This window comes from Taudactylus pleione, unplaced genomic scaffold (assembly GCF_031769625.1).
Source record: "Taudactylus pleione unplaced genomic scaffold, aTauple2 ptg000172l, whole genome shotgun sequence".
NCBI classification, from domain to species: Eukaryota; Metazoa; Chordata; class Amphibia; order Anura; family Myobatrachidae; genus Taudactylus; species Taudactylus pleione.
Window position 1 is genome coordinate 9,209,682 of NW_028284574.1, and position 27,759 is coordinate 9,237,440.

The 27,759-nt window shown below is 44.2% G+C and overlaps 1 protein-coding gene across 1 annotated transcript in view; it reads right to left on the reverse strand.

Annotated features, from left to right (window-relative positions):
• The window catches only part of LOC148521242 (uncharacterized), a 97,115-nt gene extending 81,483 nt beyond the window's left edge, over window positions 1–15,632 (reverse strand). Inside the window, exon 1 of the mRNA XM_088475466.1 lies at window positions 15,571–15,632. Coding sequence (XP_088331592.1) covers window positions 15,571–15,632 — 62 coding nt within the window. The remainder of the gene's footprint in view (window positions 1–15,570) is intronic.
• Between the last annotated feature and the right edge of the window lie 12,127 nt (window positions 15,633–27,759).

Genomic DNA, 27,759 nt, shown 5'->3' on the forward strand with positions numbered 1-27,759 from the left:
TTGGCGCCCCTCTTCCAAACAGGAGGATAAACCTGCTGCCTGACGGGACGTGCCTCTCCCTGGGGGACCCCAGAGTGGGAGGCCGACTTCTCAGATTCGCCCAGTGTTGGTTCAGTACCACCACGGATGCTTGGGTTCGAGAAGTAGTCTCTCGGGTATGCCCTGTCGTTTCGGTGCAGGCCGTCCCACCAAGTTTTTTGCACGAGTCCTTTGCTGGATGAGTCCAAAGCTTCACATCTCTGTTTCTGGTGCAGAGACCCAATGGGTCTCATCGCCCTATTCTGAATTTAAGGTCTCTGAACAAGTACCTCAGAGTTCCCAGGTTCAGGATGGAAACATTGCGGTCCATCATCCTGGCGATGGAACCAGGGGACTTCATGGTCTCCCTCGATATCCAGGATGCCTATCTCCATGTGCCCGTGGCACCAGCATATCAGCGGTACCTGAGGTTTGCTATCCTAAACCATCACTACCAATTTCAGGCATTGCCTTTCGGTCTTTCCACGGCTCCGAGGGTTTTCACCAAGGTGATGGCAGTCATGGCTGCCCACCTTCGGGGTCAGGGTATACAGCTGCTGCCGTACCTGGACGATCTGCTGCTGCTGGCGAGTTCCCTGGAGGTGCTTCTTCATCATCTACACCTGACAATTGCTTGTTTTCAAGCACATGGGTGGTTAATAAATTGGAAGAAGTCATCTCTGATCCCATCTCAACGGATGGTCCATCTGGGAGGACTTCTGGACTCCAGTCAACAAAGGATTTTCTTGACTCTGGAAAAGGTATCCTCCCTACAACTGAGGATACATGGTTGCCTAAGCAGTGGCAGGGTGTCAATACATTCGGCAATGAGTCCTGGGGTCCATGGTGTTGGCATTCGACATGGTGGAGTTCGCCCAGTTCCATTCCAGACCCCTGCAGGGGCAGATTCTTGAGAAATGGAACGGGTTGTCCCGCCGGATCCGATCCCAGATGCTGGTATTGTCCCCGGAAGTGCGCCGGTCCTTGGCGTGGTGGCTGCAGTCAGCTCATCTCAGCCAGGGTCGCCCCTTTTGGATTCCGGACTGGGTTCTGCTCACGACAGATGCCAGTCTCCGGGGTTGAGGGGCAGTGACCGGCTCGTTGTCTCTTCAGGGCCGTTGGTCAGCGGAGGAGGCCGTCCTTCCCATAAACATTCTAGAGCTACGGGCAGTGTACCATGCTCTTCTGGCGTCAGGCACCGTTCTCAGAAGAAGGAACTTGCAGTTGAGCTGCGATGTCGGAAGTGTCCCAAATCCTGACTTGGGCGGAGTGCCACCTTCCAGTAATATCGGCAGTCTTCATCCCGGGAGTCCTCAATTGGGAGGCAGACTTCCTCAGCCGTCACGACTTGCATCCCGGGGAATGGTTGCTTCAACCAGAGGTGTTTCAACTTCTCGTGGACAAGTGGGGACTGCCGGAATTGGACCTGTTGGCCTCTCATCACAATTACAAGTTGCCCATATATGGCTCAAGGACAAGGGACGCGGACGCAAGCCTAGTGGATGCGTTGTAAGTGAAATGGTCGTTTCACCTAGCGTATCTGTTTCCTCCAATCTCCCTGCTCCCTCGGGTACTCAGAAAGATCAAACGGGACGGAGGCACATTTCTGCTGGTGGCTCCAGCATGGCCCAGACGTCCTTGGCACTCCGATCTCAGGGGCCTGTCTGTAGACGCTCCATACCTTCTGCTTCAAGTCGGGATCTGCTGTCTCAGGGTCCCTGCCTTTACCCGGATCTGGGTCGACTTTCTTTGATGGCGTGGCTCTTAAGACAGCCGTCTTAAGGTCCTGGGGCTTTTCAAGCTCTGTCAACAGTACCATGCTTAGGGCAGGTAAACCTGCCTCTGCACGGATTTACCACAGAGTGTGGCACACTTACTTTCAATGGTGCGAGTCTAGAAGCTATGACCCTCAGGTGTTCAGAGTTTCTAGGATCTTGGCATTTCTGCAGTCAGGTCTTGATCTGGGCTTACGGCTTGCTTCCCTAAAAGTTCATGTATCGGCCCTGTCAGTGTGGTTCCAACGAAGGATTGCCTCACTGCCTGACGTTCACACCTTGTTCCAAGGTGTGCTGAGGATCCAGCCTCCCTTTGTGCCTCCAGTGGCTCCGTGGGACTTGGCGGTGGTTCTTCGGGTCCTGCAGGGACCTCCTTTTGAGCCTCTTGAGTCGGTTGACCTCAAGTGGTTAACACTTAAGACTGTGTTTCTCCAGGCTCTTGCTTCACCAGGAGGGTATCCGAGTTGGGGGCACTTTCCTGTAGCCCCCCCTTCCTGATTTTTCATCAGGACAGGGCTGTGCTTTGCACCCGTCCTGAGTTTTTGCCTAAAATGGTTTCTAAGTTCCACATAAATCAGGAACTTGTGGTACCAGCTTTTCAGGCTCCGGGTCTTACGGCTGGCAAGGCTTCGCCGGACGTGGTCCGGGCACTCAGAATTTATGTTGAACAGGCGGCCTCTGTTAGGAAGTCTTTTTTTGTGTGCATTTCTTAGTATACATGTGCTTGTTGCATTCATTATCCTGGTACATATGGCAGTACAGGAGTGGCCTTTGAAATGGCCTGGACTATACTATTGGCTGTATATTCATTTAAATGTGTTGGCAATTTAATAGTGGTGTTATTGGTGCTGTATTGCAGAGAGACCAGCAGGTCCACCAATGTTTGATATAAGCTGACCACAGCGATCTGTTGCCAAACATTTCCAGTAACAGTGTGTTTATTTATTTATATTTATATATATATATATATATATATATATATACATACACACACTTACCCACACGTACATATATTCGTATATGCATATCTACTACATAATAATTTGTAATGCTATCAAGTCTACTCAATGCAGGAGCCCCAATGGCTCCCACTGCGATGGTGTCGGGACAGTGTTAGGAAAGGACCAGCTGCTGGGGTAAGTATGGTAGCAAAAATGTTGGCCGGAGAATGTTAACCAATAGTCAATTACAGTATTCGCACTTTGGAATCCTTGGTAAAGACCAGACCACAGATAAACAATCATATAGTGCCGCTCAATCCGGAAGCTCCTTGCCACCAGAGTAGAAAAATTCTGAAATAAATGGACACAGGGGAGCGCACTCAGCATTAAGGTAAAACACACTCTTTACTTGTGTAAATATCCACATACATTTAAAGTTTAAAACAGCAAACATTAAATTTCAGTGGTCACTCAGTCCCTGGCAGAAAGCAGCAACTACAGGAATGAGACCTCTTCCACGAGTAACACCGACTCTGGACACAGGCAGATCTCGTTACAGTGTCCACAACACAAGCCACACCTCAACATGTTTCATTACTCAATGACTTCATCACCTCCTGATGTTTAGTCTCACTGTCAGGCAGGCCGACCCTTCATTGAGATAGGGTCCTCTTGCTCAGTTGCTTAAGGTAGGAGTGATGGGGGCAGGACCAATGATGGTGCAAGATGTGTAAGAGGCACTTAGGCACTATCCAGCACAGGGAGGGCTTTTGAAGCCTTTCACTGCTACCCCCATATCACTAACTTAATTCTGGAGTCTGAACTGTTGGGGATATATTGGGTGGCGGCCATGGCCGGGAGAAGACAGAAGAGGGGAGGGAAGGTGGGCAGAGGGGGTGGTCTCAGGGGGCGTGGCTTCAGACAGCTGCAGGCAGGAAAAACAGGCTGTGTACAGCAGCACAGCAGATGCTGTGGGCCTATATTGATGAAAGGCCTAGGGCTGCAGCTCCACCCGCCCCATTGGTAATCCGGCTCTGAGAGCTGAACTGGGACCAGCGGGAGTACATGCAGAACTAGGCTCGGAACAACAGGGACCCAGAATTGTCACTAGCACACTGGGAGAGTGCAACAGCATAACTTGTTACACCGCAGGAAGTAACTATTGTTCAGGAACTTAATGCTTTCAGTGCAGGATACTTATACCCTAGGTCAGGCAGGGACTGGCTGATGCAGTCAGGTGGTCTGGTAGCAGTGCTCTGAGTGGTGGAGGGAAGTCAGGTGACTGGATCCAACATAGCTGCACCCATACACAGTTAAGGAGTTAATTCTGGCATGTACTGTAGCATGCTATGGACGTGTAGAAGGAACAGTATGCACAGAGAGCAATTGTTTGGACTACACCTGATATTCCACTCAGGACTTTGCAGAGTTCACAGACAGAAGGAGACAGGTGGGTAATCAACTTGGAAGTAATAGCACAGTCTAAATTAGGGCTGGACAATAAGCTGCCCAACAGCTGCTGAAGAATTACACATCCCATCATGCCTTGCCACAGTTTTACTATTTAGCCATGCTAAAACTGTTGCAATGCATGCTGGGAATTGCAGTGCAGCTGGAGGGCCGCTTATTGCCCATCTCTGTTCTAAATGCACACACTGGAAAGTGTTGCAGCCTGCATGTCTGAGCAGATCTCCCAGGCAACTCTTTCATTTGCTTTGTCTTGTGACTTACCCCTGCCATATATACAGTATATATGATATGGTAGTGCACAGCAGCCAAGAGATTACACAAGTCCAAGGATTATGGTGCAAATGGCCTCAGCCAGTTTTATTAAGCAGAAAAATAAATAAAATAAAACATTAAAATAAATACCTTGCCTGTCCTGCACTACCTTAACATAAGTAGTTCCTGATTAAAACAAAAAAAATTACATAAGTTTAAACAAGTCAAGTTCACTTGGATCCAGTAGCAGGTTTCCTCTCACAGAGAGTATGCAGTCCCTTTCTGCAGGTAGTGAGAGAAATAATGACCAGGCTGACAGACTTTTAACACCCTCATGAAAGTGAAATCACTAATTAGCCTTCTCTAAGGCTAAAGGCCCTAAAGGTGCCCACACATATACCGATGTGCTCACGATACGATTTTATGGGCAATTTCCTCATGAACTTTCACAGGAGCTCCCTTGCCGTCGTGATCACGATTTTGGAAAAAAGACACCCAATCTGTCTTACGATCTCACGATCTATCGGATCGTACGCATCGTGAGATTGGCCATAACAAATCGTGAGTTGAAAAAAAAAATAAAACAGGCTCTTGACTATTGGAAGGAAATTTAAATAGCCATAACAATGGGAGGGGCTAGCTTGGGAGTATAAAAAAACTCTGTGTACATTCTGCTCTGCTACTAGATGAGGTTAGGTGTATTCCTGCTGAATCCTGTACATTGCTACTGTGCTCTTTGTATTTGTCTTGCCTTATACAAAGTTTATTCTACCTGCAAGTGTGTGTTACCTACCTGCATTCTATCCTGTTCCTGAATTCTGTACTGATGCGTCCCTGTCAGTATAAAGTGTTGGTCGCTGAAGCCGGGGTCCAGGAGATTAGGAAGAGGGCCCAGCGAAGAAGGACGAGAGCATGCTGGACCAAGGAGTGGCTGCTACAAAGGGATACCCGCTCTCACATGTCCATGCTGAGAGAGATCAAGGAGAACAACCGGAGGACTATCGGAACTACCTGCGCATGGATGACGCCAGCTTCCAAGAATTGCTGCATCTGGTGACCCCCCACATCAAGAGACAGGACACAAGGTGGCGGAGGGCAATCCCTGCTGAACACAGACTGGTGGCTACCCTAAGGTACCTGGCTACAGGAAGGTCACTGGAAGACCTGAAGTTTGGGACACTCATCTCACCTCAGTCCTTGGGCGTCCTCATTCCGGAGACCTGCAAAGCCATCGTAAAAGTGCTACAGTACCAGTATTGCAAGGTAAGTTAAAAAAAAAACACCACACATTGGTTTCTTGTGTAAAGAAAATTTTTTTTTTTTTTTCTAAAACAAAGAAAAAAATAGCCTTCATTAAGTACAATGTGCACTGACCTGCAGGCAACTGAAAGTGTGCACTAAACTGTGTGCAAAATACTTTTTTTATTACAACCACCCTATCCCATGCAGCAAGCACCAATTGGAATTCATAAAATTTGGTGACATTAAAAGCAAGACAATAAAAACAACCAAATTAAATATCACCAAATTTTATGAATCCCAATAGGTAGCCGGCTGTATTTGATAGGGTGGGTCAGACGCCAGTTTGAACAGGCCAATACACACATGGCACAAGTGCACATTGTGGCCCCGGCTTCCAGCAATGTGTACTTGTGCCATGTGCGTAGTGACCTTGTTCAAACGGCGTCATCACCACCCTATCCCATGCAGCAAGCACCGATTGGAATTCATAAAATTTGGTGATATTACAATCAAGAAAAAATTTACATCTGTGTATATTGGGGCGACTCATCTGCTGCATCCAGCAGAGCATTATACAAGGTGGTGCTGGTGCTTGGGGTGCTTGGTGGGGGAGTAATATCTAACTGGGCAGGGGGGGGGCGGACATACCTATTTGGGGCAGGGGAAAATAGCATTGGATCTGCAATGTATGTCGAATTTGAGATATTTTTGCTCATACAGCAACTCAAGAGGTCGTAGTTTAACCTTAAAAAATTTTGTTGGATATCTGCATCCAGATTTCTCAATGTGCTGTTCACATGAGCTGTGAAATCATCAATTGCATCTGGGGGTTTCTGCAGCAGCCGTTCTGCGTTTTGTAAACAATGGTCCTCTCGTACTGTAAGATTCTCCTTTCTGCCTTTTTTTTTCTTTTTTTGGGGTTGTTGAGAAGATGAGGGTCCAGGTGGAACTTGACTTTCCACTTGTGTGCTATTCTCCGGATCACTGTCGCCACCGAGCAGACTGAGGTCCGGTGTTGATGTTAAATCATGGTCTTGGGTGGGAGTCTATATAGGAAAAAAAGATATAAAAAATATTATAGTCATGTTTTAACATCTTTTTTACTATTTTTACAGTTTCCTAACACCGTGGAGGAGTGGACCAGCATCGCGGAAGATTTTGAACAACGTTGGAATTTCCCTAACTGCGGAGGAGACATCAATGGGAAACACATCCGCATCAACCCACCTGCCAACACCGGATCATACTACTACAACTACAAAGGATTCTTCAGCATCGTTCTCATGGCAGTGGTGAATGCCAACTACGAATTTCTGTTTGTGGATGTCGGCAAGAATGGGCGTGCTTCGGATGGTGGGTCCTTCAAAAAGACGGCATTCTAACAGAGACTCGCCAACAAAACCCTCAACCTGCCCTCACTGGACCAGACAAAGCACGGCCTAAATTACATTTTTGTTGCAGACGAGGCTTTTGCATTACATGAACATGTGATGAAGCCATTTGCACACTGGGGCCTGACCAGAGAGAAAAGGATATACAACTACCGTCTATCCTGGGCACGGCACATTGTGGAAAATGCGTTTGGAATAATGAGCAACTGCTTCCGCATTTTCCACACCACCATCAATCTACATGTGGAGAAGATAGACTGGGTCGTGATGGCGTGCTGTGTGCTGCACAACTTTCTGCGAAGAAAATCTACTCAACGAGGACCAGTCCCAGCTAGACCAGAAGATGTAGGACCCTTGGCATTGGACACTGTCTGCACCCCCAACTACAACAACATCCACTGCACATGCCAAAGAAGTGAGGGAGGAGTACATGACCTATTTCAATGGACCAGGTGCTTTACCATGGCAGGAGAACTATCTGTGAACTACTGACTAAATTGGACATTTGGGATTTAACAACAAAAACATTAAGGATTTTGGTTTAAACTGTGTCACTACTTACCAAGACTTCTGCAACCTCATCATCTCCCTCATGCTCAGACATCAAGATGATTGATTCCCTTTGAGGCTCTTGTTCACTGATGAATGACATAATTTGGTAGTACCACAGCGCAGGAGTATATATTTCATCTGTAGCCGCTCCTGATTTTTTGGAGTCATCCACCTTCTTTTTTTCTTTGATGTATACTGTCCTGAGATTTTGTATCTTTAGCCGTACAGTTTTCAGGTCTGCATCAGATATGTATTTTTTTGTATACACCAACAGTTCCTCGAGTGCGGCCAACTTCTGCGACTTATTGTGGTACTTCCGAGAACTGATCTTCCACAGACAGTCTTTCGAGTGCAGGATTTCAATGAATCCTGTAACGAATTCACGTTCTGAATCCATGGACATTATCTATGAATAAGAAAAAAAAAGGACATTTAAATATTTGTGTATATAGTTTTGTTAAATGTAATGTTGTTATAGTTCACATTTTTAATGTTTTAATATTTTCTTTTTTACAGGTTTTTAAAGGTTTGTTATGGTATTCTAATCATGTTTTCTTTTACAGGAATGTTATGTGTTTATTGCTTAGTAATATAATGTTTTTCTTTGTTTGACAGTATGGGTTTTCCACCTTTGGGCCTGTCGTTGTGGTAGAACTACAGATCCCAGGATGCCCTAAAAACAGTTTCAAAGGTGGGTGGCAGGTCATCCTGGGATCTGTAGTTCCACAACAGCTGGAGACCGAAAGGTAGAAGATCCCCAGCTTTAAATAATGTGTGTTTTTAAATGTAATGTATGGTGGTTTTTTTGTAAAAAACGTGTTTATTTATTTATTTGAGGTATTACACACATTGGTGGGCAGTGGGGGAGCTTAATGCATGACACAGCCACCGCCCACCTCAATACGGCGGGCGGTGGCTGGGTCATGCATTTATTACCTGGGGGCACACATTGGTGGGCAATGGGAGCTTAATGCATGACCCAGCCACTGCCCGCCTCAATACGGCGGGCGGTGGCTGGGTCATGCATTTATTACCTGGGGGCACACATTGGTGGGCAGTGGGAGCTTAATGCATGACCCAGCCACCGCCCGCCTCAATACGGCGGGCGGTGGCTGGGTCATGCATTTATTACCTGGGGGCACACATTGGTGGGCAGTGGGGAGCACATATTGGTGGTCAGTGTGGTTGTATTAAACTGTACCAATACTCACCAAAACTTGTCCAAAACAAAACTTCAGTGTGCAGGCTCCCAAAGTGCGACTGTCTTGCTCCATACACGATGCTGCACAAGATGGCGATGGGGCGTGTCCAGGCTTCTGTCAGTCAAATTCCGCATTGTGTGATGAATCGTACGATTCATCGTGAGGAAAAAAACCCTCACGATCGGCGTCCATCGTGTTCATGGTTGGCTAATCTGCCCTACAGCACGGCAGATCAGAAGATGCGATATACGACTAGCGGGGACGCGCATTGGCATCGTGCTCGTGAGTATAAACTCACGATTTGTACTTTTTTTACCCGATTCGTCGTCACAATTCGTCGAAATCAGCCAAATCGTGTAAAATGTCGCTATGTGTGTGGGCACCTTAAGACCAGAACTGGGCCTAATGGAAGTAGCCCATCCTCACTCTCCATCCACAACCCCAGGATCCCTTGACCAGATTTGACCAAACCCCAAAAGCTCTCAGTAGAACAAACATATATATCTTCCTGGGGTTTAAAACATGTAGGTCAGAACTTAGGACAAATATAGCTGCCCTTAAACATGATTCCAGTGTTCTTGTCACAATATATATGTGTGTGTTTGTGTATATATACATATATACTCTTTTATCCTGTCTATATTGATTAATTGATTAACTATCGATTAACTCTTTCAAAATATTGATCCTCAACCTCTCACCAGAGTACAAGTTACCTTCATCTTTTTTTACCTCTCAAGGTTTGCTGTATCAAGCAGTGAAAAGAATGGATATGTGGACCAGTCATGAAGTTGGCCATAGTAACGAATCAGCTTTAAGGTACCATGTATCAAGCACATACTATAGAATGATACATAGAAGCTGATTGATTGCTATGGGCAACTTCTCCACTGGTCCACTTCTCCACTCTTTTCACTGCTTGATACATCAACTTGTCATTCTACTTCAATTAGCTGGTGATATATTACAAAATCCAGGCCTGCCCTTACATTTCTTGTACACATCTGATCACAAAAGTAAGGAAATCCAGCTGACCTCAAACATATCACCTGTCTCCAATCACCCTCTAAGATCTTTAAATGGAAATGGGCCCTATGGAATGCACACCATGCTTGTTACAAATTAACATTCATTTTCTCAAACAACTTCATCATCTGGCTATAACAGAAACATGGCTCCTCTATCTCACACTGCCTCACCTTCAGCCCATTTCTCCCACACCTTGAGGCAGAAAAGGAGGTTGGGTTGGACTACTCATCCCACAGTGTCCATTCACAAGGTATACCACATAGCTCACCACTCATATATTTTGATATACATTATTTCTGGATTTTCAACAAGTTCTCCCTGCATGTTGCTGTAATATATCACCAAACTTGATCACATTAACAATATCTTTAATGTTCTGCTGCTTGGATCCCTCATTTCTTATCCTTTGACAACCCCACCATCATCATGGATGATTTCAACAATCCCATTGATAGTCCACACTTACCTTATCTCTTTAAACTGCTATGTCTAATCTTCTCTGACTCTTCTACTCGCCAAAATGGCTGCAGCTCAGAAGTTGAATTTTCTAAACTATGCGCAGTTTCTAATTTCCTTAATGCTCCTTTTCCTCTCTCAGATCAACACTGTGTCGCCTCAAGCTTTTCTCCATTACCTTAACCTTTTTGCTGTTGAACTATACCAATCATCCCTCTACTTACAGAAATATTAAGGGGTAGATTTACTAAGGATCGAGTCTGATAAGAGTTTTTTCTTTTTCAACTCGATTAGCATCGCCGAAACTCCGGTGATTTGAGGCTCCTGAAACTCGCAAATTTACAAAGAAGTGAGTTTAGCTGAGAGTGAGTTTGCTGATGGTGAAGCAGATCGAGATATCTCCCCGAGTAGCAAGTTTTGATGGAGATTACTCACCCAAGATTGCATTGTTTTCTCTCTGCTAAACTCTCCCGAGCAAGCAGCCTGTACATATCAGTGAGATATATTAAGGCTGCTTGTGTGTTGTAGCAGTAAAAAAATGGGTTACATGTAAGAAAAAAAAAAGACATAGGGTCCCCACCCCCAAAAGCATATCCAGCCCCGGACTGCTCCTCCAGTCCTGGCTCCTAAAATTATGGGGGACAAAACGTGTAGGATTCCACCGTATTTTATGAGTGAGCACCTGGCTGCAGGGCCTGTCCTGGTTTTAAATATAGGGGAAAAAATGCGTAGGGGTCCCCCTATATTTAAAACCAGCACCGGATCCAAACCGACCTGGGTTTAATGCCACAGCTAGGAGACCCTATCCCCGGGTCTCCATGGCCAAAGCATTCACACCCCAAGCTGGACAGCCGAAGTCAGGGATCTCAGGGGAGGTGGGGACCCCCCCAAGAAGGGGTCCCCCCTCTCGCATATCCCCAGGCCTAGAGCTGAAACCCAGTGCTCTTCCCCACACCCCTGGGCTGTGGGTATGGGGGTAATAATGTGGTACATAGTTGAAAACTATTGTATTTACAGTTGTACTACAGGTGCCAGCATGCCTGCCCTTTTGCCCTTGTGGAACTACAAGTGCCAGCAGGCAGCCGGCACCCATAAATAAATAGTTATAATCTCTTCTAAACCTGCCCACATCATACCCACTGACTGCTAATCATCGATCTAACCCAATTCTGTTTTGGCCGCCTGAATGGCCACATAATTTTGTATACTAAAGCGCATAATACTTCCAATTCTCATACCTACCTTAAGGAAAAATACTATTTCAGGCCTTCAACGTCCTACTTAGGTGACTAAATTGAAATATCTTAATTACAACTATCAGTTTAATACGATGCTCTCTCAGGAGTCAGCTAAGCGAACTATGGAGCTCATTCAGACCCGCTCGTTAAGATGCAAACGCTCGCTGCTGCCGATGGTATGCATTGTACGCATGCATATGCATCACAGTGCACGTGCGCATACCTTAGCGAAAGTTCTCAATGCGTTCGCTTGCAGCGCATAGACAGCCCAGCAGAGTGAGTGACAGGGGAAGCCATTTGTACGTGGTAACGGGCTAGCCATTAAAAACGGGGGAGTGGAGGTGCAAACACAGGCGTGCCAGAGCATCTCAATGGCGTTTTAGAGGTGTGCATAATTATAAGACAGCATCATAGTACACGTCACCTGGCTTGTTTTTACACTGAAGTGCTCGCAGTGCTTGCGGCAGGGTACGATCAACCTCAAGCGCTGCAATCACATCCGATGTACCGATGGTTGCATACACTTCGTGGGCGGCTTAAAACAGGCTGGTGGGTGTCTGCATACACTATGTGATCGCTCTCTAAGAAATACTGGTCGTGCTAATGCATTGCTGTGCGACAGCACTGCCTACGCAATTTGCATACACATTGTGCGAGCGATCACATCTAGCGAGCGGCTCTGAATCAGACCCTATGTATTCTAGATATAAATTCTACCGATTTGGGAGTACATTGGGTAAATTGCTCTCTCACCTTCTCCAGGGCCAACGCGATCTGGCTGTTATCACAGCTTTGAAAGATAAGACAGGGGTGATAAAGACTATGAACTCTGACATTCTTCTGATTCTTATTGATTTTTATTCTACTTTATGTAGTCAGAGCCAGTTCTATCACCTTGCCGCAGATTACTCCTGTGCAGATAGAAGCTCTACTAGCACCCATTTCAGAGGAAGAGGTAAGCAGGGTTATTCAAGTCCTTAAATCTGCCTAAGCCCCTGGCCATGATGGGCTTAGTGGTGAATTTTACAAAATACTTAAAGATAGTGTATCTATATTAATCCAGTTCTACAATTCAATTATAGAAACTGGTTCCATGTTGTCATACTTTAATGCTGACAAAGAAAAACCCAAAATATCCTGCACAGGATTCTGTCAATAGTATTAGAACTGAATAATCACAAATTAAGGAACCAACTATTGATTAAAAATATGGATGTAGATCGTGCAATTGGTGATTGTTGGTGGTGCTCCCCAAGGTTAACAGCAATGTAATTAAATACACTTGGGTTATCCTTACAGAGAGACTAATGCTGGGTAGACACAGGCAGATCAATTGATCAGCCAATATATCGTTAACTGATCGGCGGGTGTGTACAAACGACATATCACAGACATATCACGTTGGTTCTGCTGCACAGCAGATGCCCAATATATCTGCAGATATATTGGGCATCTTGCTGTATTTATGACCAAACAGCCGACCACACGATTGGATGGGCATTCAGTGACTTACCAGGATGGGCTGGATTATGCAAAGCAACTCCTCCTGGGCCTGGAGTCCTCTTGGTATCCTTTTCAGAGGCTAGATCCGGTACTCTGACAGGTGAGTTTGACATCCGGGGGTACCTGACAATGTGGGTGGTAGGGGTGTGGGAGAGTGACCCCCGGCAAGCAGAAGGGAGATATCAGCGGTTATCCCAGCCAGTCATAGCCCCAGCCAGCAAGCAACCATTGGGTGACAGCTAACAGCGTGTGCCGCGGCCAGCATGAAGGAGACATCAGCAGATGTTCCAGCCATGCAGAACCACAGCCAGCAGGAGGGAGCAACCACTGGGTGACCCGTCCAGTGGAAGAGAGCTGCCAGCGGGAGCCCCGGACAGAGAGAGAGGAAGTGAGAGAGAGGGGCGGATTGCCCGTAGACCTGATCGCGAGACAACCCTCAGTGACAACAGGAAAGAGAGAGCTGGAAGGAGGCCCCGCTTTCAGTCCTGACTCCTCACAACTCTGCCGCTGATGGTGGGTCGCTGCACACCTGGGCTGGTGCTGGGCAACACAGACTCTCTTCTCTTCCCACCAAACCGGCCTAAACCCCCCAGTGACCCCCCTCGCACTGTCCCCCATTACAGTCCAGTGTCATTCTCATATATCACTTCCCCTCAGTTTTATCCCCTCATCCAGCTCACTGTCTGCCTAACTGGGAACACTGCAGCCACCACTTATTACTCTCCCACCATCATTAGGGTAGCCCGGTCCCCTGACACTCCAAGGTGTATGTATGTATATGTGTGTGTGTATGTATATATATATATATATATATATATATGTCCAGTATAGCCCGCACTCACTGCAGCAAACGTAAACCCAAAGGGGTGCACCTCAATGTAACCACATGGAGCATCCAGGGTCCATACATATGTAGAAAAAAGAAGTAGCGACGGCACTCACCATTATTTGCACGTTACACTTTCCTTATGGCTTGATTAATATATGGCTATGGATGCACCTTGGCAAAGGTCTCATATGGGGACCGAAACGTCGGACTATACAGCTATATGATACTGGTGGTATGTGAATAAACAGGATTTTATTGTGCAAATAATGGTGAGTGCCCTCGCTACTTCTTTTATATATATATATATATATATATATACATATATATATAAATGTATAGAAACAGGAAAAAAGCAGTCGGCGCTAATAGGGAGGATGTGCATCCACTAGCTGCTCTCTCGGGAATTATCCAACATTCCTTAAACTAATAAAACAAAAATGGATAGAGCGCTCCGTGGTAATTCGTTCTAATATAATGTATTGGTAATGTCTAAATAGATCTAACTAACAGTCTAAATGATGTACTGGTGGGCAATATCTTTGGGCTGGATGTTCAGGACAAAAATCCTATTGTTGTGGAAATAGTCCGGTATCCAAATGTAAAGTCCCAAATGATAAGATGATGTATATTTGTCCCAAATGGGAATATTGTAGTCTAATCGTAATGCCTCACTGGTGTGCAATAACTTGAGGCTGGTTGTTGCCGGCAGATGATATATATAAATCAGGTTGGCAACATCTGTCGGCAGAATATTCGCACGTTTGAATATTTATACGTGTATCAGTAAGGTCAGCAAAAACTGTAGGCAGATTGTTGCTCTAAACGAAGTCTGGGTATTTGTGAATGCAGTCTCCTTCTCCTCCACTTTCCTCACCACCTCAGAAGAGGAACGCAGTATCAGAGTGACAAGTATCACAGATTGCAGTATTATAAGGTAGGAAAATGGTGACTTACCTGACCTTGTAGTCTGCTGGTCCTGTATCAATCTTTGTCCATAATCACTGCATGTGAGTGTATGGGAGGAGACTATGTAGTAAGGATGACTGAGTAATTAATAATAACTGTTTATTCAACAGTATAACAAAGGAAGAAATACCCTTCAAACAGGGATTGATAATTAAAAATCACAAATGGGTATAGGTGAATGTCCCAACGCGTTTCATCTCATTATGAGACTTTTTCAAGGGCAAAATGGTGCTTGTGCTCTGGAGCCATCTTATATATACATGCATATATCAACTCCTAATCGATAAAGCCCCCTGTCCACAGGCGCCTGACTTCCGGTATTGTACTTCCGGGTTACAAGCGCCACATGTGTGAGGGGGAGAGAGATGGTGTAGTACAGTCCTATAACCTGAACTTCCTCCCCTGGTCGTCACGTGTGACAGCGCCGCACTTCCGGTACTGAACTGCCGGGAATGCGTGCGCCGCGTGTAGACATACTCCTGGCTGTCCAGGAGCATGTCATGTCACCTGACGCTCCTGTCCAATCCCTATATGGTCGTCACGTGTGACGGCGCCGCACTTCCGGTAATGAACTGCCGGGAATGCGTGACCCGGCGGGTAGACATACTCCTGGCTGTCCAGGAGTATGTCATGTCACCTGACGCTCCTGTCCAATCCCTATATGGACAATGAACTCATTTGTATATGTATCACGCCCTCCGGTTACATGAGATAGGGCTGAGGCTGAACTGAGCTGGCTTCTTTGTCCTTGGTAATGGCGGCGGCCATTTTCGGTTAGATTTTTCTTATGTGAAATAACTATGGTACATAATAAAAGAATACGGGTTATGTAGTCGTCTAATGTGATTGTCCCCAACGGTGGTGGTGGACATATTTGGTGTAGTGAATGTAATCCATAACATATAAATAGATTGTCAATAAAATGACTAAACTTATACATCAGGTCAATAATCTGACAATTAGTAAAAGGTTTGAACTATGTGACTATGTGCTCCTAAATCTATAGGGCACTAAGGATCAGAAACATAAATATGAGATATTCAAACAGACAACTATTGAGTAGATATATAATAATAGAATAAATGGATAAATATTGTCTCCTAACCCTTGCCTCTAGACTACACTAAGTTTGGGACGTATCTAGAAAACCATAGGATGATATGTAAAAGAATAGTTTTTATAGTCCCAAAATGGGAAACAAAGTATCCAAATTTAGTTGATATTGAATGTTGAAAATGTGTCCATAATAGTATATCCCTGAAATAAGTGACTGGTACATGGTTGCAGTAGCTCCATAGTCATATGTATGAGATAACAATATCACATGTTCTTAATTTAGGGGTCTAAATTGAGACCTTCAGGGTGAAGGGTCTGTAGGTCATAGATCCATCTACTGTCTCTACGATTGATGGCATCTATCTTATTACCTCCCCTCCAGTTATAAGTTACTTTGTCAAAACCCGTGAACTTAAGGCCTTTGGGGTTGCAGCCATGAATGACCTTGAAGTGTTCTGAGACACTATGGGTCTCTAGACCCTTATGAATATTTCGACAATGTTCGTAAATCCTTAATTTAAGAGTTCTTGTGGTGCGCCCCACGTATTGCAACCCACATGGGCATTCAAGTAAATATATTAGATTCTCACTATCGCATGAAAGTGTACCTTTAATCAAATATTCCTTGTTAGTTTGATTCGATTTGATCATAGTGGTTGGTCTCGTGCTTGTGTACCCCAACAGTTTACAATTAGAGCATCTCCCGCAATGGTAAAAACCCTCTTTAACGTTATTCCCATCAATGGTCTTCTGTCTTACATTTTGGGTAATGGTGTTGATCTTTAGATGATTATGCACTATTCTTTGTTTTATATCTGGTGCTTTGCGGAATACTACGTTGGGTTTACTTTGTATTACGGTCTTTAAACAATGGTCCAAACTCAAAATGGGCCAGTAGACAAAGATAATAAACCAATGGGTATTTTCAATCTTAGCGATCACACCCTGACAACACCTCAAATTACCCTTCTAAATAAGGGCCTAAAGTTCGCTCCCACCAACAAATTGGACAAATTCCATACTTATTTAGATGTAAAAAATTTCACGAGAAAACTAAGTCTTAAAAAAAATTTTCTGGATAAGAACAAAGTCACACAAACCAGTACAAATATAGAGACGGATAGATTTAAACATAGTGGACTAAGACCACCATCCACATTTAATCCCACACATTTGAAAGGCTGTTTCATCCAAACCTTTGAGAAGGCAGTCCTTGATGATATCAAAAAATTAGACCACAACACGGGTTTTACTAGACCAAATTTATCTAAAGAGGAATGGGAGGCTTTAAAATCATTAGAAAAGAATAAGGAAATTGTGGTCAAACCTGCGGACAAGGGAGGGGGGATTGTGATTTTGAACAGGATTGATTATGAAACACAAGCCCTTCATATTCTGAATGATACTACTACATACTATAAACTAAGGGGAGACCCGACCAGCACATTTCAGAAAGAATTACAGACACTTTTGGAGATAGGCAAAAATAAAGGGATCCTGAATAAGCATGAATACGATTTCCTGACCCCTTCAAATCCAGTAATACCAGTCTTTTATTACCTCCCCAAAATCCACAAGAGCACCACAAATCCCCCAGGTTGACCTATTACCTCCGGCATTAATTCCATCACCTCTCCTCTCTCTCAATATATTGATAATTTTCTACAGGCTTACGTACAAAAACAACCATCATACATTCGGGATACGACTGAAGTACTTTTAACAATACAGGATATAAAATGGGAGGAAGAATTTTGGTTGGTAACGAGCGACGTGACGTCACTGTATACCGTCATTGACCACAATCAAGGTATAGATAGTGTGCAATATTTTCTTAATAAGGACATGGATATGGTTAAAGAACAGAGAGACTTCATACTTAATGGGATACGACACATCCTAACACATAACTATATGTGGTTTGGGGGCGATTTTTATTTGCAGTGTAGAGGGACAGCCATGGGGACCAAGTTCGCTCCTAGTTACGCCAATTTGTTTATGAGCCAATGGGAGGACAATACGATTTGGTCCAGGGCAGAACTCGGAGCGAACTTGGTCCTTTGGAAGCGCTATATAGATGACATACTATGCATTTGGCGAGGTGACGAACCATCCCTGCTGAACTTCCTGACCCTCATCAATGATAATAACTGCAATCTGAAGTTTACTTCAACATACAGTAGGACAAAGATTGTTTTTCTAGATTTAGAAATTTTTGTTCAGAACAATACATTACACACAAAGACTCATCATAAAGCAGTAGACGTGAATAGCTACATTTTAGCACAAAGCAACCACCATCCGAGTTGGATAAAGGGGATACCTAAAGGCCAATTCACTCGCTTAAGACGTAACTGTACCACACTGGAAGATTACACCAAGCAAGGGTCAGATCTAAAACAGAAATTTAGGGAGAAAAAATATAATATGAAGACAGTAGAAGGAGCATATAAAGATCTAGAGATCAGACCTAGAGAGACATTGTTGACCCAGTCCAAAATAGAACCCCTGGCTATGACCAAAGAACACGAGAAGATTTACTTTGTGACCAATTATTCGGGGGCTTCCAGTAAAGTGCAGAGCATTCTTAAAAAACACTGGCCCATTTTGAGTTTGGACCATTGTTTAAAGACCGTAATACAAAGTAAACCGAACGTAGTATTCCGCAAAGCACCAGATATAAAACAAAGAATAGTGCATAATCATCTAAAGATCAACACCATTACCCAAAATGTAAGACAGAAGACCATTGATGGGAATAACGTTAAAGAGGGTTTTTACCATTGCGGGAGATGCTCTAATTGTAAACTGTTGGGGTACACAAGCACGAGACCAACCACTATGATCAAATCGAATCAAACTAACAAGGAATATTTGATTAAAGGTACACTTTCATGCGATAGTGAGAATCTAATATATTTACTTGAATGCCCATGTGGGTTGCAATACGTGGGGCGCACCACAAGAACTCTTAAATTAAGGATTTACGAACATTGTCGAAATATTCATAAGGGTCTAGAGACCCATAGTGTCTCAGAACACTTCAAGGTCATTCATGGCTGCAACCCCAAAGGCCTTAAGTTCACGGGTTTTGACAAAGTGACTTATAACTGGAGGGGAGGTAATAAGATAGATGCCATCAATCGTAGAGAAAGTAGATGGATCTATGACCTACAGACCCTTCACCCTGAAGGTCTCAATTTAGACCCCTAAATTAAGAACATGTGATATTGTTATCTCATACATATGACTATGGAGCTACTGCAACCATGTACCAGTCACTTATTTCAGGGATATACTATTATGGACACATTTTCAACATTCAATATCAACTAAATTTGGATACTTTGTTTCCCATTTTGGGACTATAAAAACTATTCTTTTACATATCATCCTATGGTTTTCTAGATACGTCCCAAACTTAGTGTAGTCTAGAGGCAAGGGTTAGGAGACAATATTTATCCATTTATTCTATTATTATATATCTACTCAATAGTTGTCTGTTTGAATATCTCATATTTATGTTTCTGATCCTCAGTGCCCTATAGATTTAGGAGCACATAGTCACATAGTTCAAACCTTTTACTAATTGTCAGATTATTGACCTGATGTATAAGTTTAGTCATTTTATTGACAATCTATTTATATGTTATGGATTACATTCACTACACCAAATATGTCCACCACCACCGTTGGGGACAATCACATTAGACGACTACATAACCCGTATTCTTTTATTATGTACCATAGTTATTTCACATAAGAAAAATCTAACCGAAAATGGCCGCCGCCATTACCAAGGACAAAGAAGCCAGCTCAGTTCAGCCTCAGCCCTATCTCATGTAACCGGAGGGCGTGATACATATACAAATGAGTTCATTGTCCATATAGGGATTGGACAGGAGCGTCAGGTGACATGACATACTCCTGGACAGCCAGGAGTATGTCTACACGCGGCGCACGCATTCCCGGCAGTTCATTACTGGAAGTGCGGCGCCGTCACACGTGACGACCATATAGGGATTGGACAGGAGCGTCAGGTGACATGACATGCTCCTGGACAGCCAGGAGTATGTCTACACGCGGCGCACGCATTCCCGGCAGTTCAGTACCGGAAGTCAGGCGCCTGTGGACAGGGGGCTTTATCGATTAGGAGTTGATATATGCATGTATATATAAGATGGCTCCAGAGCACAAGCACCATTTTGCCCTTGAAAAAGTCTCATAATGAGATGAAACACGTTGGGACATTCACCTATACCCATTTGTGATTTTTAATTATCAATCCCTGTTTGAAGGGTATTTCTTCCTTTGTTATACTGTTGAATAAACAGTTATTATTAATTACTCAGTCATCCTTACTACATAGTCTCCTCCCATACACTCACATGCAGTGATTATGGACAAAGATTGATACAGGACCAGCAGACTACAAGGTCAGGTAAGTCACCATTTTCCTACCTTATAATACTGCAATCTGTGATACTTGTCACTCTGATACTGCGTTCCTCTTCTGAGGTGGTGAGGAAAGTGGAGGAGAAGGAGACTGCATTCACAAATACCCAGACTTCGTTTAGAGCAACAATCTGCCTACAGTTTTTGCTGACCTTACTGATACACGTATAAATATTCAAACGTGCGAATATTCTGCCGACAGATGTTGCCAACCTGATTTATATATATCATCTGCCGGCAACAACCAGCCTCAAGTTATTGCACACCAGTGAGGCATTACGATTAGACTACAATATTCCCATTTGGGACAAATATACATCATCTTATCATTTGGGACTTTACATTTGGATACCGGACTATTTCCACAACAATAGGATTTTTGTCCTGAACATCCAGCCCAAAGATATTGCCCACCAGTACATCATTTAGACTGTTAGTTAGATCTATTTAGACATTACCAATACATTATATTAGAACGAATTACCACGGAGCGCTCTATCCATTTTTGTTTTTTTATATATAAATGTATGTAACATATACTGGCAAATCAATTGATCGGCAGGTGTGTGCAAACGATATGTCTGTGAACGATGTCATTCCCATACATATAGGGTCAGCTCTGCTGCACAGCCGGTGCCCAATATATCTGCATATATATTGGAGCATCGTGCTGTGTGTATGTCTGACCAGCCAACTAGTGATTGGTTGGCCATTCAGCGTGTCACCTGGATGGGCCGGGTTATTCAAATCGTCTTTCTGGAGTCTGCGTGGGAGCAGCAACACCAGCAGCTTCTGCAGTGCAGGATCCAGCTGCCAGATTTGACAGGTGAGTAGTTTACATCCACAGGGGCCCTTGTTGGAGGTGAGGCAGGTGTCCAGAAGAGGGAGCTGTCAGTGGAAGCCCCGGGCAGCATGAACAGGAGCCGTGAACTGTGGGCACGGTCAGAGGAAGCTGACGAGCCCCAACCAGCTAGAGCAGTGAGTGATGTGCAGGAGCAGGGGACAGTGGGTGCCCTGTCCCCTGCCAGTGGGAGCTGTGACATGGATATATGGAAGGCGGTGTGGGATCATCCAGAGGCTGCTGTCAGTTGTGACTTGGGGGGTGGAGGAGGAGGTGTGCAGTTGCCGACGCTGTGACCTGAGGATTGGGAGAAAGTGACATGATGTGAGGAAGCTGACAGTGGCAACTCCCGCCAACGGGAGCCATGCCATGTGTGTGATGGGGTTTAAAGGGTTAATGCAGGTGTTCCTGGGTATAATGGAGGTAACCAATGAGCATATACTACTGTTCTTTCCTGGTGTAGACCAGGTGCATATAGTACTGTTCTCTCCTGGTGTAACCCAAGGGCATGTACTACTGTTCTTTCCTGGTGTTACCAAGGGGCATAGGCTAATGCTCTCTCCTGGAGGTCCATGTATCATTGTATATTTGTTAATTATCAACTGGATGTATTAATAGGGGACTGCAGCAGGTATCTCTCCATTCCCGCAGGCAGCCGCATCCCACATAGGTTTCTATGGGGGATGCAATGCTGCCAGATTTACCAATATCCTGAATGTGATATTGGCCCCCTAATTAGCCTATTTGCTGGGAGGTCAATCCAAGTATTGGAGGCATTCATCATGTCTTCTATACTTAATTATCTTTCCAAAAAACAGCTCTTTTTGGGAAGACAGCTTTTTGGAATAAGGGCATTTTTCTCATGTTTCCTGCACTCATCACAGCCAGTCTTGAGACAGGAGGTCCAGAGGAGTCCAGCCCCTCCATGCCCAACCCTGCTCGCCCCTGCTGCCTGTCACCTGACCCTCCACAGGGCTGCAGCTGCCACGGGAGTCTGTGACTGCTGTTCAGATCATGCAGCCCCGCTGTGAAGTTCTCTCACCGCTGCTGCTGTGTCCTCTCCCTTGCTACCGACTCACGGGATTAGAGCTCAGGGAGCCGGTAGGGAGCTCTTTGAAGGTAAGAGAACACAACAGGGAGAATCTTTTCAGATCCCTCTGCTGTATCGGATGCTGTACGCCATCTCAGGGTGGCTTACAGTATCACTGTCAAGTTCAAATAAAAATGCTTTTTCGGCACTTGATGAATTGTATAATTTCCACATTCCCATACTATAGTAAGTGGGCTGTGGAAATTATCAGGAAAGAATTAGAACCAGGAGATGTCAGTGATATCTCCTGCATTACAAGAATAATGAATAACCCTTGCACTTAATTTCTACAAAAATAGGTGAAAATCTTAATTTTCACCTAGTTTGACACAGATACTGATACAGCAGCAGACGATAACAGGAGAATAGGGCCCTATTTCCTTTCCCTGTGTGCTCTTCAATAGGCCAGCCCACTATGTAAACTACAGGAAGATTTGGCACTTTTCACAAAGACGATCTGCCAGTGTGAACGGAGTAAAAAATTAATTGGCCAATGTCCTCACAACAGATATATATTTAGATGGCAATGATGAACAGCCATCATCTGCAGATATATCTTTCAAGCAGGGGCAGAAGTATGGGAGACAATGGAAGCGTCTGCCGCCGGGCACCAGCACTGAAGGGGCGCCTCCTCCATCAGCCACAATATATTCACCCCACTTAGGGCTGTAAATATGGGGGATAGGGGGGCACTAAATGATAACTTGCCTCCAGGCATCTGGGATGAACTTACTCCACTGCTTTCAGGTGTGTACCCAGCTTAAGAGAAGGGCCCTGTGAGGATGTCAAAAAGGAAGAACCCCTTGTTGGGGCACAGCTTCAAAAAATACAAAGCTTATATGTGGAAATGAAAATTATTTAAACCGTAACTTTTAATCTATACACCTACAATAAAATATATTGAGACATAACTAGCACAGTGAGCATCCTTTGTGGAAACTCACACCTGAAAAATAATAATGATACAAATTATACAAATATTGTACATATATGTACGAACAGCAACCTTATTTATAAATACTGGTTGATGTTTCAAAATTAGAAAAACAACACACATACAAAAAATACTTGGGGGTAAATTTACTAAAGTGAGAGTTTTTAGAAGTGAGTTTTAGAAGTGATGTTGCCCATAGCAACCAATCAGATTCTAGCTATTATCTTCTAGAAGGTGTTAGATAAATGTTAAGTAGAATATGATTGGTTGCTATGGGCAACAACACTTCTAAAACTCACTTCTAAAAATTCTCACTTTAGTAAATTTACCCCTTGGTGGCATAAGAAAAAACACGTTTCACATATATGCAACAGCCTTTTTTATAATAATGCCTAAAATAGGGAAATCAGAAATCCAGCAGATGCAGGTATTAGTATATTCCAATATCAGTAATCAGTTTGTTTAAATAGCCTATTTAAAATAGTTTCATAAAATGGGTCGCAATCTATCACTCTTTCAGACTCTTTCAGCTGGCATTCGGTAGCTCTCAGTATGTGTGGCAAAACACATACTGATAGCTGTTGCGTAGTTCGTGGAAAATCGTCTTTTGTTTTGCCAAGTTCCTGGATTACTGAGGAGACCAGCGCCAGGATATAGGAGAGCAAGAATTTTTTTTTACAGAGCCATTCATTAAGGATATTCTATTGGACAAGGGGACAGACACATCTGGTATAGGTAAGTATGTGTGAATGGGTAGGTGTGTGTAATAAAGTTATACTGTCACGGTGTGTGTGTTTTGTCTTTATTGAACTATTTATTTTACAGTGAAGTTACAGGTGCCGCATGTCTGCTGGCACTTATTGTTCCACAAGTGCAAAATGGCAGGCATGCTGGCACTTGTAGTTCCACTGTAAAACACAATAGTTTACATTATTTGGCCCCCCCATACCCACCGAACCAGGGCTATGGGGAAGAGCCCTGGGCTTCAGCGTAAGCCTGTGGTGCTCGGGAGGGGGGGACCCTTCTTTGGGTTGTCCCCGACTCCCCTGAGATCACCGGCTTGCGCTGACCGATTTGGGATGCTAATGCTTTAGACCTGGAGCCCCGGTGATTGTGTCTCCAGGCTGTGTCATTAGACCCCAGTCGGTTGGGTCTGGTGCTGGTCTTAAATATAGGGGGATCCCCACATTTTTTTTTTACCTATATTTAAAACCAGAACTGGTCCCTGCAGCCTTGGGTTCGTTTCTAAAATACGGTGGAATCCTACAAATTGTGGTCCCCATATTTTTAGAAACCACCACTGGCTGGCAAGCCTAGGGCTGGTTTGGCTTTTGGGGGGGACCTTATGTCATTTTCTTTGTAAATTTTTACCGCATTTTTTTACAGGTTAAACAAATCGGGAAATATTCAAGGGACCCCCCTAAAGATGTGTAGACATAGGTGATGACAAAGGGTACCCCCATTTTTAACTCCTGAAGGAAGTCGGGGTTTCTAATAGCCGCGGCAGGCGCATAAATGCAGCTTTGAATAAGGTGATGCAGAAGAGCATTTAGAAGTTTGTTTAGGGCAAAACAACTATTCCCATCAAATTTGGGGTACTTGAAAATATGGTTCAGTATACTTTAAACTTGCTAAAGTGACTTTAAAAAATCGTGAAAAACCCACCTGCCGCAAGCACCTGCAATGAAAAAAACACCTGGGGCATACTTAGGGACACCCCAGAGTCAAGTTCGCTAGTTTTTAACTTTGTCCCTCGAAAAAAAAAATTTTCACCCCAAATTCAAAGTTAATTTTTGGGGTGCCCTTAAGTGTTTTTAAAAAAAATTTATGACAGTTTACCTTTGGGTGACTGTCTGAAGGCTGCACGGGGGTTCCCGCAACGTTGCACCCCAAAACCCCAATTCTGCACTTTTTACCGCCTCCCATTCATAGGCGATACTTTACTTTGCAATGTAATAACATTGCATTGACTTTCCGCCTAGGCGGAAAGTCTTTCAAATTGAATACGGGGTAAAACCAAAACAGGCGATATTGACGTCATCGGCGGTAAATTACTGCGGATCCGGACTTAACGCCTCAAGTTGAATACAGCCCTTAACCTCTTTTGATCCAGAAAATAAAGGGTTAAAGGATTTCTATGTCAGTTACTGAGTTGGGAGTAAGTAAACTTTGCCAGTATCGTTGCCTCTCTGTCACTTATATTCATTCTCATATCAGCTGAATCTACATTGCGAGGAAGGAGGAAGAACCGCGTTGAAGAACGGAAGTAAGTCTTGACATTGGAGTCACTCCCTTCCTCCAGAGTGTTACAATTCTAAAGAAGTGACTACAGCCCCTTCACTCTCTGAAGTTCAAGACAGTTTATTAGAGATACTATATTTTGATAGACGCTCAGTGTTTCCAGATATACTGTAGAAAAAGGAGTAACTAATACCAGTGCCAATTTTCGTTTAGTATCACTGTGATACAAACGAAAATTCCACTGGTATTTAGTAATACTTACCCTTCCGACGAGGTCCCGTGAAGTCGAAGTCCTCAGCGAGGTCCTCCGCTGGGTTGCTGGCAGCCTAACTCTGCCAACCACGGGCTCCAGTGTCATGCGCATGCGCGACGGTCCGTCTGCGCTTGTGTATGACAGGGAGACCCAGCAGTGCTTGGATGGCTTCATTAAAGCCAGAAAGGCACTGCTGGGTCTCCATTGCCGGCAATGGGGCCCGCATCGCTCTCGCCATCTTTTAGATGGCGAGAGCGATGCTGTACAAACAGCGGTAATCTAAGATTACCGCTGTGTACTAAATACAGCAAGATGGTATAACCCCTTTAGCGAGCGCTAAAGGGGTTATATTTCGTTTGTAAATGGGGCCCTAGATTTTATAGGAGATGGGGCGTTTTCATTCAGGATCTCGACAATACCTTCCAGTCTGACATAATGAAGATCTTTGAGTCCACAACATGGTATATTAATAGACGGATAGCTAACCATAGTGCATAGAGAACTCAGGGCCTGATTCAGCAAGAAGCGCAAGTGCTAATGCACACGCAATCGGCCAATTGTTGCGTTCTGCGCATGCATCGTAGTGCACGTTGCCAAACTGGCCACTGCAGACTCATCACAGAGTGATTGACAGGAAGTGCCATTTGTAAGTGTTGAAATGGGGGGGGGGGCTGGTGAAACGTGCCTGCGTGTTTGAACGCTGTTGTGTGGGTGTGCATAAATTATCCACTGCGATGCCCTACGTAGCCTGAGGTCTGATAGTGTGCACTGAAGTTAGCGATTTCTGAGTAAGGTCAGAGCTTGTGCAAGTGTGCTTCAGGTTGCGATGGTACTCAAGTGTACCAATGTTTTTGCTGTCTTGCTAAACATTACGGATGTGTGTAAGGTAAAGTGGGCATCCTTATGTTGTGTTGTGGCTCAATTAATTAGCATACTATCGCAGTTGAACTGCACATAAAGAAACCATTGTAATTCCTACACCGTTCACCTGATTTGGATGTAATTACCCTCAAATTAAATCTGAAAGTCTGCAGTTAAAGCACATCTTGTTTGTTTCATTTCAAAGCCATTGTGGTGGTGAATAGAGGCCAAAATATGAAAATTCTGTCAATGTCCCAATATTCATGGACCTGACTGTATATATACATATACATATACACACACATGCTTTTCCTCCTTATTAATAATACTTGCCTCTGCCACTATAAGGTGCTTGTCCTTGTCCTATATATATACACACACACACACCCCACTAATAATCCTGCGTTGCTAACTGCCAATGGGGTGGGGGGGGGGCCTATTTTGCCAGGGGTGCTCCGACCTCTAGATACACCCCTGTACCCACATTTTGAATATCTTCAAGACATGCTGCATTATTTATTTCTAATGCTCTTATCTGGCTATCAGTATTGCCTGAGCTACTAACTAGATGGGAATCCCCCTTCTCCCCCCCCTTCCCTTCCTTCCTCTTTTCATTATTTTGTATTTTTGAGTAATAGCTCAATCTTTTTTTTTTTTTTTTTTTAGTCTTAGTACCTTTTATGTGAAGAAAGTTATTAACTTCGAGTGACACTGTAATTCTACCATTGTTTATGAATACCTATTTAACTTTCAGTCCAAGAATATATGCCGTATGTATTATATAAAAATTTCCAATAAAGATGTTTAAAAAAAACATTGTAAATACACTTATCTAGTTAAAATTTGTGCATTGCAACTCCCCCTACAGACCCTACATGTATTATAGTGTGGTAAGAAATCAGACAAACTATTTAGTGTGGCGCCCCTCCCCGTGGTGACACCCGGTGCTGTTCAGAGCATAGTGCAAGTCACACGCCAGCAAAAAGGGGGCATGGTCTTGCGGGCAGGGGTGAGGCCTCATGGACAGGGGGCGTAGCCTCACGGCCTGAACCCTCGTTTTAGTCTCTACTGGTGTCCCGGAGTCGTGGACTGACCCGGGGACCAGTCTGTGCATAGTGCCAACTCCCTCACTGTGTCAGGGGCCGAGTGTTTCACGTAATGCTA